Source organism: Sarcophilus harrisii, chromosome 4, assembly GCF_902635505.1.
Source record: "Sarcophilus harrisii chromosome 4, mSarHar1.11, whole genome shotgun sequence".
Lineage (NCBI taxonomy): Eukaryota > Metazoa > Chordata > Mammalia > Dasyuromorphia > Dasyuridae > Sarcophilus > Sarcophilus harrisii.
In genome coordinates, this window is record NC_045429.1 from 453274733 (window position 1) to 453287691 (window position 12959).

At 61.5% G+C, this 12959-nt stretch overlaps 1 protein-coding gene across 3 annotated transcripts in view; it reads right to left on the reverse strand.

The window, feature by feature from the left end:
- MAP3K13 (mitogen-activated protein kinase kinase kinase 13) overlaps positions 1-12959 on the reverse strand; it is a 137154-nt gene continuing 124195 nt past the window's right edge. For all 3 annotated transcript variants that reach the window (XM_031968072.1, XM_031968073.1, XM_031968074.1), the window contains 12 exons: positions 10748-10931; positions 8615-8806; positions 7891-8049; positions 6193-6351; positions 5551-5659; positions 5380-5489; positions 4911-5027; positions 4159-4296; positions 3152-3920; positions 2141-2208; positions 407-704; positions 1-167 (listed from right to left, as the gene is read on the reverse strand). In XM_031968072.1, coding sequence (XP_031823932.1) covers positions 66-167; positions 407-704; positions 2141-2208; positions 3152-3920; positions 4159-4296; positions 4911-5027; positions 5380-5489; positions 5551-5659; positions 6193-6351; positions 7891-8049; positions 8615-8806; positions 10748-10931 — 2405 coding nt within the window. In that variant the 3' untranslated portion in view covers positions 1-65. The remainder of the gene's footprint in view (positions 168-406; positions 705-2140; positions 2209-3151; positions 3921-4158; positions 4297-4910; positions 5028-5379; positions 5490-5550; positions 5660-6192; positions 6352-7890; positions 8050-8614; positions 8807-10747; positions 10932-12959) is intronic.

Genomic DNA, 12959 nt, shown 5'->3' on the forward strand with positions numbered 1-12959 from the left:
AGCCGCGTCCCAGTTATTGCCGAGCGCTCGGGGGGAGGGAGGGGGAGCCCGGCCCCCCCCCCGCGTTACCACGTGGCCGAGCTGTAGTGCTTGTTGGTCCGGACCGTGGCATCCGAGCACTCCCCGTCCGAAGAGTCACAGTCGGATTCCCCCAAGGGCCCGGGGTTCTGTGCGGGAGAGAGCGAGCTCAGGGGGGGGCCCGGGCTCGGGGGCTCACCTGCAGGCGGGGAGGGAGAGGGCGGGGCCGGGGGCTCACCTGCAGGCGGGGAGAGGGGGAAGAGAGGGGGCGGGGCTGGGGGGGCACCTGCAGGCGGGGAGAGGGGGAAGAGAGGGGGTGGGGCTGGGGGCGCACCTGCAGGCGGGGAGGGGGAGGAAGGGAGGGGGCGGGGGGGGGGGCGCCACCCACCTCGTAGCCGTGCTCCTCGGCGCAGAGCTTGCCCAGAGACATCTGCGTCTTCACCCTGCGGACCGCGCACTCCTTGTCGGAAAGCCCGTCGGACTGCGTGGAGATCTCGATGGGGATCTCGGGCGTCTGGGACAGCAGGTCCTCCAGGCGCTCGGCCAGGCGGTCCTCCAGCCGGCGGCCCAGCTCGTCGGGGCTGTTGGAGTGGTCGCTGGTGTTTCCCTCCTCCCCGTCGGACACGGAGAAGTTTTCCGAGCTGAAGGTCGAGTAGGACTGGCAGCTGCTGATACAGCGGTGGGGCCTGAGGCCCCGGGAGTCCGTCAGCCTCTCCGGCCCGGGGCGCGCCCAGGGCAGTCTCGGAGCTCGCATGGGGTCCCCCACGGGCTGAGCACCGGAGGGCCCCGACCCTCCCCCAGACAATGGGCGGTGACCCCCCCCTCGCTGTCTGGGCGCCCCCTCCCACTGGCCAGACCCAAGGAGGACTTGTTGGAGAGAAGAGCAAAGAGCCCCCGAGGGTCCCAGACGCGCCTGGCCCAGGCTCCCGGCTCCCCTTGCACTGGGCCCCGCTCTGCACTGTCGGGTCCCATGGGGTGGAAGGTGGCAGTGGAGAGCCCCGGAGCCAGGTGCCACCCAGGGGAGCACCAACACCCCTGAAGACCCGCCTGCTGCCAAGGGCTCCCCTCCCCTGGGGACCCCTCCACTCTCCCCTCCCCCGGGGCTGGCTGCTCTGCCCTGCAGGGCCCCCCAAAATCCATGAGCCAAGGATTTGTGGGCAGCAGGGTCCCATGGAGGGAGGCAGAGGCGCTGTGCCCAGATAGGGGCTTAATGAGCCCTGATAGAGGAAATGAGCCTGGCACAGCGGGGCCACCCCGGGGAAAGGGCTCCCAAAGGCCCAAGGGGCTGTCCTGTGCCAAGCAGGGCCGAGGAGAGGGCGAGGGGACAGGCCCTGCCAGCCCAGGGACGAGCCCTGGCAGCCCAGGGAAGGCTTCCCGGAGGAGCCGGGGCTCAAGCTGAGCTGGCGAGGGGGCAGAGCACCACAGGTGCGGGCCGGGCCGGGGCAGAGCTCGTCCTCGGCATGAGGAGGCGGGGATGAGCCAGGAGAGCGCAGCATCTCGGCCACCAAGACTCCTCTGAAAGCTTCGTTTAAAAAGACCTTTTAAAGTTGCCTTTGCATGGAATTGGCCGGGGTGGGGTTGGGGGGGGGAGGGGGAGGAGAGACCTGTTTTAAAAAGCCTCAATAACCAGGACACAAAATCACACAGGTTCGAGGACTTAGGGACTCTCCAGGGTGGCGCCCACCGGCCAAGCGGACGACCCCGTCCTGGGGGGCAGTTAGCCCAGCGGGAAAGGAAAGGCAATATCCCCAGCTCCTTGGCCGATTCCCTGCTTGACGGGGTGTCTGGGCCCCTCCTTGGGACAGATTTTAGTGGGCGTTGAGCCACAGTTGGGAGCAGGCCGCCCAAGGTGGACCCAGGGCTCCGAGGCTGCTCAAGGCGGGGCCTTCTGTGTGGAGGCTGTCCCCAAGGGGCCCCAGAGAGACCCCCCCCCCAATCACAGCGGGCTGAGCCCAGGCTAGCCCATAAGGAAATAGGCTCAGGGGGCCTTGCAGGCAGGGAGGCTGCCCCCTTTCCTCCTGTGCCTCAGACCCTGCCACAGAAGCAGCTTCATAAACATGTGCCAACTGGACATCTGTAACCCCAGCCCAGCAGGCCCCTGGGCCACCTCCCCAAGCGTTACCTCTGTCTTCGAGGAAACTCCACTTCACTGTCCACTTCTCCTTCCTCTTCCGAGGAGTCGTCCCCACTCTGGGAAGGACAAGGAGAGACGGGCTTTAGGGCCCTTATGAACCGCCTCAGAAATCCCCACCATCGGGGATCCTGGACGCAGGCCTGGGAGGGCACGAGCTCGTCGGGGCCTTTTAGAGCGAAGGAAGCGGGGGAGGGACCATCCCCCCACCCCCCAGCCCACGACCCCGCCATGGTTTGAACCCGTGGCCTCTGACCCAAGCCAGGTGTCTTGTCCTCCCATTATCCCAGGCTGTCCTCCACCCCAGTCCCCATGGAGCCCGAATCCAAATGGCTCGGCCTGGGCTTCTGCCCCCCCCCCAAACCCTTCAGTGGGGGGGCCTGTTCCCTCCTTGACCCTCCACCACCATCCTCTATAGGAAAATAAGAGTAAGAAGAGAATTCCTGCTTGGGGAAGCCAGCAGGACTGTAGTCAGTGTCAAGGAAGAGCCAGAGAGCCTAAGTACCCAGGGTCACTCTGGGTCATCGCTCGGTGCCCTGAGAGACGGGCGGCTGGCCAAGACCCGGCCACTTGCACAAGGTGCCCCCACTCTGGGGGGGGGCAGACACCCCCAGCCTCCCAAGCTCACATCTGGGGGTGGGGTTGTGGCAAAGGTCATTTGGGCCGATTTTCCCTTAAGGGCCTTGGCGAGAGGTCATGCTGGGAGCCACAGGAGGCCCAGGGGAAGCAGAGGTGGGGGGTCCCATCATCATGTCTGAGGTTGCTCTAAACCCTGGCCGGGACCTGGCACGTTGCCCCTCACGTTCAGGGGAGAAGTGAGGTGCCAAAGGGACGACATTCAGGGCTACTTAGCGGCAGAGCGGGGACTCTGGCCAGGCTTTCCGGCCTTTCTGGGCAGAGGGAGCCCGGTCAGTCCCTTAACTGGGGGAGAAGGCTGGTTTCTATGACAGCCGACCGGACGGGGGTCACCGGCCCCCAGGTGGCCGCCATCACCGGCCTTACCTTCTGAAGGGGTCTCGTTTTTCGAGGTAGCATCAGAGGGGTCATGTGCTGGGGGGGGCTGAAGGAGGACAGAGGCTGGCGGCCGTGGAATTCCGGAGCTCCCATCTTCTCGGAGCCCTGGGCTTCGCAGAGGCCGGTGTGGCCGGGGGCTGCGGGCAGGGGGAGGCTGGCACTCTGGGCTTCTTGCGGCCGGCCGGCCTCGGGCTGGCACTGGAGGCAGGGGTCGTGGGGGTCTGCCTGGCAGCGGGCCCAAGGGCCGGCCGGGCCCCCTGGGGGCTCGGAACTCTTCCAGCAGTCTGCGGCCATGGCCGTGGAGATGAGGTCGGGGCTGGAGCCGGCCACCTGTCTTTGCGCGTGGTTACTGAGCGGGCTGCGGAGGGCCGCCGCCGGCCCAAAGTACCGCAAGTTGTTGGCGCAGTTGGCGATGTCCTGTCCGTGCAGGTTGAGCCTGGGGTGGGGGTCGAGGGGTGAGGGCTTCGGGGCTGGGGGGTACTGCTGCTGCGGGGGGCCGTGGGGATGGGAAGGATGGAGGGGGCCGGGAGGCGGGCAGGGCGCAGGGGGCTGGGAAGAGGCCTCCTGGGCTGGCTGGTTTTTCAAGACGGCCACAAAGTCACTATGGCTCCCTTTGCTGTTGGCGCGACGGTGGCGGGGCTTGCTGCGGTAGCGGCCTTTGCTGCCCGGGGTCGATATTCTGGGGCTCCCGGACCCCGGGGATGCCTGGGGCGCCACCTCCGTGGCGGGGATGCCCTCGGAGCGTAGGAGGTCCGGCCTGGGAGGGAGGCAGCAGTTACCCTGACGGGGCCGGACCCGAGCTGAGGGACGGTGGTGGCCAGGGTGGGACTGACCTCCCCCCCACCCGGACACCTGGGCCCCGGGGACCCTCAGCGGCGCCTTCTGGCTTTGGGGCTGGCAGGCCGATGCCCTCCCCCCTCCTCCCCTCCCCCTCCCCCTTCCCCCTCCCCCCCAGGCCTGCGATGGGGGGGGGGTCCCGGGGCAGGGCCCCTCACCGCCTGGCGGGCAGCCCCGGCTTGTGGGCCACGCCCCTCCGCTTCATCAGCTTCTCCACCGCGTTGGGATGGATGATGGGCCTCACGGGGTGCCCTTTGTACGTGCCCGGGTACTTCTTTTCCACGGCCTGCTCGCGCCTGCGGGAGACGCGGCGGAAGGAAGGCTGGAAACTGCTGGGGAAGCTCCGCGCCGGACTCCCCAGTCACCCGGGGCTCTGCCTCCCCCCCGGGGCCCCGCGGGCGTGTCCCAGAGAGCTCGCGGGGGGAGAGGAAGAGCCTCGGGATGCCGGAGGCTCCCCTGGGCCCAGGGGCCTGGGGGGGGGGGCGCGCGCGGCTCCCGGGAGCGGGGCCAGAGGGAGGCCCAGCCTGGCCCGAATCTGTCCTAGACAGAGCGGGCATCTCGGCCCGCGGGCTCCGGGACACCTGGTCCCCACCCATCCCGCGGGCAGGGGCACTGACGCCCTATCTCCCCAAAGCCCAGCTCCTCTGAGGAAAGCCCGTCAAACTGGGTTGGGGCGGGGTCGAGTGCCGAGGGGGCGGGGCAGTCCACGAGGGGGCGGGGCGGTCCACGAGGGGGCGGGACAGACCACGAGGGGGCGGGGCAGTCCACGAGGGGGCGGGGTGGACCACAAGGGGGCGGGGCGGACCACGAGGGGCGGACCAGTCCACGAGGGGGCGGGGCGGACCACGGGGGGCGGGGCGGACCACGGGGGGCGGGGCGGACCACGAGGGGGCGGGGCAGACCCGCATACTTGATGAGCTCCTTCTCGCGGACCTCCAGCTGCAGCATGATGGCGCTCAGCTCCATGTACAGGTTATTGGCGCGCTCCAGTTTCCGCTCGTAATGTTCCCGGATGTCCAGCGCGTGCCTAGCCGAGAAACCACAGGGTTCGAGGAGAGCCGCCGCCCGCCGTCCTGCGGGCGCCACCTCGGGGGCAGCCGGGGGCGTGGTCACAAAAAGGGCGGGAAGAAAACGGGTGGACTAAAGCCCGTCAAACTGGGTTGGGGCGGGGTCGAGTGCCGAGGGGGCGGGGCAGTCCACGAGGGGGCGGGGCGGTCCACGAGGGGGCGGGACAGACCACAAGGGGGCGGGGCAGTCCACGAGGGGCGGGACTTCGGGGGGCGGGACCTGGGGCGGGGCTTCGGGGGACCCGGTATAGAAAGAAAGGGGAAAGGTCTGGGCAGAACTGGCCAGGGGTCCAAGGGAGCCCGGGAGGAGACCTGAGTTCTTCTCGGCGCCGCCGAATGAGCTCTTCGTCCAGCCGGTGGATGCACGTCCCCTCGCTTTTGATCTTCTCAAAGTGTTTCTTCACTTCTTCCCTCCATTCGGCCTGCGAGAGGGAGCCGAGGCCGGTCGGGGCGCCGGCGGCAGGGAGCCAGGGCGGCCCTCACCTGCGACTTGAAGTAGGTCTCCTGCGGCGTGGCGAGCACGTCTGCCGAGGCGATGTCCAGGTGCAGAAGCGTCTGGCGGAAGGAAGGCCGGTTGCGGGGCTTGCTCTGCCTAAAGCGGAGGCGGAGGGGGAGGGGCTGTGACGCCTCTGCGGCCGCAGGGCCGGGTCGGGAGGGCCCCGGCTCCGCCGTCTGGGGCAAACTGTCCCCCTCCGCCTGCCTCGTGTCCTTCTGCACCGGGGTTACCCCGGCCGCGCGCCGGCGCGGGATCGTGGGGGCGGGGCGCCCAGCGCAGCCCCGCACTCAGGAGGTGCCTGAGAAGTGCGCGCCCGCAGGCCCCGAGAGGCCGGAGGGGGCCGCCCCCCCCGAGGGTCCCCCCCCTCCCCCCGCTATCCAGGGCAGAGTCTGGGCCCGGCGCCCCGAGGCCTCCTGGCCGGGCTGGGATCTAGCATCTGGTGGCCGGGCCTTGAGAGCCAGGCCGCAGGGGCAGGCCTCCGGTGGGCTGCTCTCTCCCCCACTCAGATCTTCGGGTGGGAGGAAGGGCCTGGGGAGGCCCTGAGGGGGGAGGGGAGTGGGGAGGCCCTGGGGGGGGAGGGGAGGGGGAGGCGGGGGGGGGGGGGGGCCCTGGGCGGGGGGGCCGCTCACCACGTCTGCTTCATGAGGATCTTGAAGCCGTCGGGGCAGGTGGAGGGGACGGGCAGGTGCAGGCTGTTGCTGCCCACGCCCCAGATGATGGCCGAGGAGTCCACGTCTTTGTACGGGATCTCCCCCGTCAGCAGCTCCCACAGCACCACCCCAAAGGACCTGCAAGGAGGAAGCCATCAGGCAGGCCAGGCTGGGGAAATGCTGGGAAACCTGCCCGCGGGTGGCCACGGCCGCGCCCCGTCTGTGAGAATGAGGGCGCCTCCGCGGTCCCCAGCGGCCGGGGCTCAGGGGGTCCCATGTGGATCTCTCACGTTGCTTTGGCGGAAGAAGGGAGGGAGCTCAGCTCCGCGCCTCAGCCACTCCTGGGTGGGGGCAAAGGTCGCTGGGCCTGCGGGTCACTTTCCTCCTGGGGTCCTCCCCTGAAAGCTGGCGGCTGCCACTCAGAGCCGCTGGGGGCTCTGGGAGAGACTGGGAAAGGGCCCATCCCCAGGATCCAGGGGCGGAGGAGCCCGCTGACCCAGCAGATGAAGAAACCGAGGCACAAAGAGGGGAAGGCCCTTGCCGGGGGTCACCGAGGCAGGATCCCAGCGGGGGTCTTGCCGACTCCCTGTCTCTGGTCACTGTGACTGCCCCGTAGCTGCAACTGTGGCTGGGAACAGACTGAAGGGGCGTCGCTTACCTGCTGATGTCAGGCCAGGGCTTCTCTGGGCTTTAAAGTTTAAAGGGTTTTAGATAATCGCAGCAATGGGGGAGACCAAGGCCAGGGCCATCAGTTATCCCATTTGACAGAGGACGAGAGACTTGGTCAGGGCTGCCTACTGAGTGCAAAGTAGGCTCTACTTAGGGCCTACTCTAAGCTTGGGGGCAATGAGAAGAGAAATGGGCGCGTTTTGTCTCTGGGAGCCGGTGAGCAAAGGACCCCTGGGCCGGGCCTGGAGGGGGCCGAGAGACCAGATCCCCACTTCCTTTCTCTGCTTCAGGGAGCCTGCATAGGTCAGCTACACAAAGACCATTGCAAAAGACAAAAAGAAAGCATGAGGAGCCCACAACGGAGACTGCGGTGTTTGAGGGAAAGAGGACCCTGGTTCTGCCCCTGCCTCTCTGTTCGGGGCCCAGGGCATGGCCATTCCCGGGTACATGAGGGTGAGGGCCTTCTCAGCTCTGGGGAAGAATTGCATTTGTAAATGCCTCCTCTGTGCCAAGTGCTGAGATTCAGGGACAAAAATGGAGCCATCCTGCTCTCAAGAGCTGACAGTCTACCGAGGATACAGAGCAAGTAATCCAAAGCCTTCCGTGTGCCAGGGACTCCGTAAGGCTCTCAGACTACAAAGACAAAAGTGTCGTTGGAGCTCGCCTCTACTGGGGGTCACAACACGGGCACAAATGGGAATCTTGGTTGTTTGTGTTTAGAGCAGGTAAGGAGGAGATGCCAGGGGGCAGAGAAGGAACTGAGCTGCCACAACTTGCCCAGGGGCCTCAGGCAGCCTTCCCCACGTCTAGGGGACTCCACAACCACACCTGTCCCCCCAGTGCCCCATTAATAGCCACATGATCCCAGGCTCTCCAGAGCTGAGTGACCTGCCCTTCTGGAGGGGAAAAGATTATGGGCAGGAGGGCTAAGAGGTGGCTTTCGGGCTCTGTCCCAGACAATGCCCAGGAGCCGGGGGGGGGGGGGGGGGGGGGGAGGCAGCCACTCACCAGATGTCCACTTTTTCCGAGACAGGCTCGTTTCGGATCACTTCCGGGGCCATCCACGCCACAGTGCCAGCAAAGGACATTTTTGTGCTTTTATCACTGAGTTCTTTGGAGGTGCCGAAGTCAGAAATTTTGACCGCATCTGTATGAGTGACTAATACACTAAAGAAGAGAGAGAGATTTGCAGGCTCAGGATCGGTCCATCGAACAGCACACAGTACCATGTACTCTGCCCCACACTTGGGTACAATCACAGAAAGTGAATCTAGCCTGTGCTGGAGGGCTTTACTGTGGAGGGGCACAGCCGGAACTCCAGGAGGAGTCAGAAAGTCTGTCCATAGAAAGGACAAAGGAAGGGAGCGGGTTCTCAAAGCTGCCTGGCTTAGCCTCCCGCAGGAGGGCCTACCTGTGGGAAGCAAGCACGGGCTGGGAGAGCATTGATCCACGGGCAAGAGCTACAGCCCCAATCTTCACTTCCTGCGATCCCTCCCCCACTGGGTCCCTCCTTCCCTCCTGCCACCCCTCCCCCACTGGGTCCCTCCTTCCCTCCTGCCAGCCCCTCCCCCACTGGGTCCCTCTTTCCCTCCTGCCATTCCCCCTCCCCCACTGGGTCCCTCTTTCCCTCCTGCCATTCCCCCTCCCCCACTGGGTCCCTTCTTCCCTCCTGCCACCCCTCCCCCACTGGGTCCCTCCTTCCCTCCTGCCACGCCTTCCGGACTCCACTCACTTAGGGGATTTAAGGTCTCGATGGATGATCTTATGTAGGTGTAAGTAATTCATGCCGCTGGCGATCCCTGTGGACCAGTCCACCAGCAGGCGGGGAGTGATCTTTCTTCCAGCTCGCAAGACCTCGTAGAGCTGTCCATGAGCACAATATTCCATGATGATGCAATAACACGGGGCCTGGGTACAAACACCCCTTCCAGGAGGAAAAATTAAAAAAAAAAAAAGAAAAAGGCCCAGTGGTGTTAATAGAAGGTCATTTTTAATGCTAGACAAAGTTTCTGGAAAAGAGCCTTGTTAGTAGTGACGACGAATCCATCGAGTGCCGCCTGATGCCACGCACTGTGCTCCGTGCTGCAGACCCAAGGACGGTCCTGGCCCTCGAAGCCCTTCCGTTCTATGAATCCAGAGCCCAGATGAAGCACCTGCTCTGTGGCGGCCAAAGGGAAATGGAAGCGGCCTGCCTTCGGCCTCTGTTGTATTTGTTGGAAAAATGAAGTGTATGTGAATGTGTGCAAGTGTGTGCGAGAATTGTGGGAGTGTGCATACACATGTGTATGTGTGTACATGTGAGTGTGGATAATTTGAGAGTATGAGTGTGTGTATATGTATGTATTTGTGGGTGAATGCAAGTGTACGTATGTGGGTACATGTGTGTGCATGTATCTGAGTGTGTGTGTGAGGGTGTTAGAGCATGGGAGGGTGACTATATGTGAGAGGCTGTGGGTGAGTATATGTCTGTGAGTACGTATGGATGTGTGGGTGAATTGTGTTTGAGTATATGTTGTATGTGTGTGTATACATGGAGGAGGCCAGGACCAGCCCCTTACCAGTGCAGAGGCAGCAGGACTGACCATCCCCCACTCCTCCCTCTTACCCCAGCACTGAATTAAGGTTTGGTCTGTGGCCAGAAGGAAAGTGAGAATGGGGGACAGGGGGGAGCCTGAGGCACCGGAAACAGGTCTTTGTCTGTCAGGGTATATTTGGGGTTTGGGTGCGAGAGACTGGACTTGTGTCCTGAAGAGCCCTCTGGGGCCAGAGTCTAAGACTTTGCAACAGGAGCAAGATGGCCCGGGGAGGCTCAGCCCCCCTGGGTGGGTGCAGTGACCCACAAGGGAAGGCCTTGGGTTGTACTAGCTAGTCAGACGGGCAGCTGGTTAACAAGCATTTATTGAGCAGCCACTGGATGCCAGGCACTGTGCTAGGCACTGGGGGTCCAAGAAGAGGTGGACGATGGTCCCTCTCCTTAGGTTCATAGGCCACAAGGGAGACTCCACACCCAGGCCGATGTGGGCACCCTGGCGAGCCCTCCTCCCGGCAGCCTCTCTGTGAGTGAAGAAGGCCATGAGGGAGTGTCACTGTACCAGAACGCAGGGTCTGGACTCAGGGGGACCGGGCCAGCCTCAGACCCTCCACAGCTGTGCGGGCGCCATGTGCTTCAGATGGCCAAGCCCTCTGCCAACCTGACCAGCGAAGAGCTGGGCACAGCCGAGCCCACCTCTGAACTCAGTTACCTCGGCTTGGAGGAGGAGCCGGGGGCCTGAAGATGTGGTTGCTCTCGAGTCACACTCGGCTGCCCAAGTCTCCAGAGCTTGGTCTCCAGTGGGTGCCAGGTGGCCCTTCTGGATGGGCTGCCTGTCCAAGCCCACTGTTCCCATGCCAGGGACCTTCAGGGCCATCTGCACTCCCTACACCCCCCCACTTTTACAGGAGAAGGGCAAGGGCTGCAGAGGTCAGAGGTCAGCATGTGGGGCATGGGGCCCCTCCAGACACATGTCCAGAGATCCTAAGGAGGAAGGGAGGGAGCTGAGGGGAGAGCCCCAGGGGTCCTGACACTCAGGTAGCCCCTTATGTTAGTTACATCCTGGGACAGTGGCCACAGGCATCAGACCGCACTGGATAATGGGGACTAAAGCACAGGGGGCTGACCATGTCGGGCACTCTGCCAGGGGCTCCACAACGCTCACCTCTCTGGCCACTCACAGCCCTGGCAGGGCTTTAAAATATGAGAAAGCTGGGGTGCCCCAGCGGCCTGGCCGGCCGTGGCCTCCCCTCACTGGCTAATAGCCAGAGCCCACCTCCTCCTGGAATGACCGCCGCCTTTTTCTTTCATCTTCCCCACTTGAAGCCTACTTACTTGAAGGCGATGATGTTGGGGTGTTTCAGCTTCCGCAGGTGCTTGATGTCCGTCTCGTTCTGCTCCCTCACCTTCTTAATGGCCACCTCCTCTGCCCGGAACTTGCCCAAGAAGACGGCCCCTTGGGCTCCGCTGCCCAGCCACTGCAGCTCCGAGATCTCCTCGAAGGGGACTTCCCACGTATCTGGGTGCACGAGGGAGAGACAGACATGAAGAGATCTCTGATTGAGGCCCTTACCCAAAGGGAGCAAGGGATCTGCAGGTTCAAATGGCTGCAGTGACTAGGAATCCTTTTAATTTAATTCTCACCACAATGCCTCAGTTTTCTCCTCAATTTGTCCACTCATGATCGCTTTATTTAAAGATGGCAGGACCTGCTTACCCCGTAGAGTTGGGGTTATAAAGGTTTCTGTAGCTCCCTTGATCCACTTGAGTAAAACTCTGAGCCGCTCTTTGGCAGGCCCTTCAGGGCTGCTTCCTGGCTCTGCTGTGCACATTGCTTCCTACCTCTCAGAACTGGGACCACCAGAGTGAGGAGGAGGTGGGCAGACGGACACATGACTTGGGGAGGGTGGGCAATAAGGGATAGAAAGATTTTTAACCAAATTTTAAAAAGAATCATTTTTACCTCCTATTCACCAATACTTGCACAAGTGCTGCTAAGTGAAATCCCTTTGCCCTGGACACTGTAGCAGCAGTGCCAGGGATCACGAACAGGGATTGGAAGCATTGAGGAAAGTCTGGCCCTTTTGGCTTTGGAAAAAACCCCCCTTGGAAAGTTGAGGCTGTCATTGCTTTGGGGTGTCCTGACCCTCTCTGCCCATGACAGCCTTGATGCCTTCTCCCCTTAACTCTGCAGCCCAACATCTGTGGTGGGGGATTGTTCTCCAGGGTCCCCACCTCCCTGCAGGGTTAGATGGTAATTGAGAAGTCATAGAATATTTGGCAGTTCCAGGATAAAACACAGCTTCCTTTGCCCGGCAAATAAGGCCTTCCTTCTAGCCTCATCTCCCAGTATTCTCCTTCATAGTCTGTTCCAAATTGGCTTCCATGCTGTTTCAGATCTCAGCACGTCCTTTCCTAAACTCAACTAGAAATGGGGGCCACTAAGCTGTACCCACAGATCCCTGCTGCAACACCCCAAGTTTTAAAATGCAACATTATTCCTATTTTGTTGGATTTCCCAATTGCATTTTAATTTGGTTTGGGTGGCGTTCTGGAGGGGGACATCTCATGTTGGCTGCCTTAGACTTAGCCCAACCTTCTCGTGCCTGAATGCACTCCCAAATACCATCACCTCCTCATCCCAGAATTCTTTTCTCCTTTAAGGCTCAGTTCAGGGATTACCTCCTCTGAGAAACCTTCCCCAGTTTCCCCAGATGAGAGCTTTTCTTTCTCCTCAAATGTTGCACATGCATGTCATCTAGCCATCTCCTTTGACTCCATCACTGCCTATCTTGTGTAGTATTTAACTGTGTCCATATCACACATCCCCTCAGTGGACCACAAGTTCCATGACAGCAGGGACGCTTCATTTCTGTCTCTGAACCCCAGAGTTTAACATAGGACAGGCCATTAATTCAACTTATTTCTTCATCTGGCCAAAGGAAATGAGCAGTTGTTAAACAAAGACACTCAATCACCTGAACAGCCTAATTGTCAGAGAATTAATTACCAGCCCTAATTGTCAGAGACCACACGAAATCAGAGGAGTACAAATGGTACAAATAGGAACAAGCCAGTGTGGCAGGAGCTGTGGAAGAGACGGTTCCATTCATTCGCTGCTGGAGGGTTGGTTCAACCATCCTGGAAAACTCTGAGACGATAACTAAGAGCTACCCAACTATTAGTGCTCCTTGTTAAAGGAAGTCAGTGTCAGAGATGGACCACAGTGTGAATGCGAACACACATTGTGTTTATGTACATATACTTACATCTACATATGTACACAATGCGCAATACAGGTGTGTGTACATTTATGTACATATAATATATAAATGTGTGTCTATTAGATGTCAGCTCTATTTGCCCCAGTCAAAACCTGAAAATAAATTATGTCCAATGATTCAGGAAGGAGACGTTCCTGCATTATAAGGAACAATGAACATAAATAATTCAGAGCCACATGGGAAGACTAGCATCCAGTGATGTAAAGTGGAGCAAGCAGAGCTAAAAGGACAACGTCCACAACTGTGAGAAAGTAAAGGAAAAT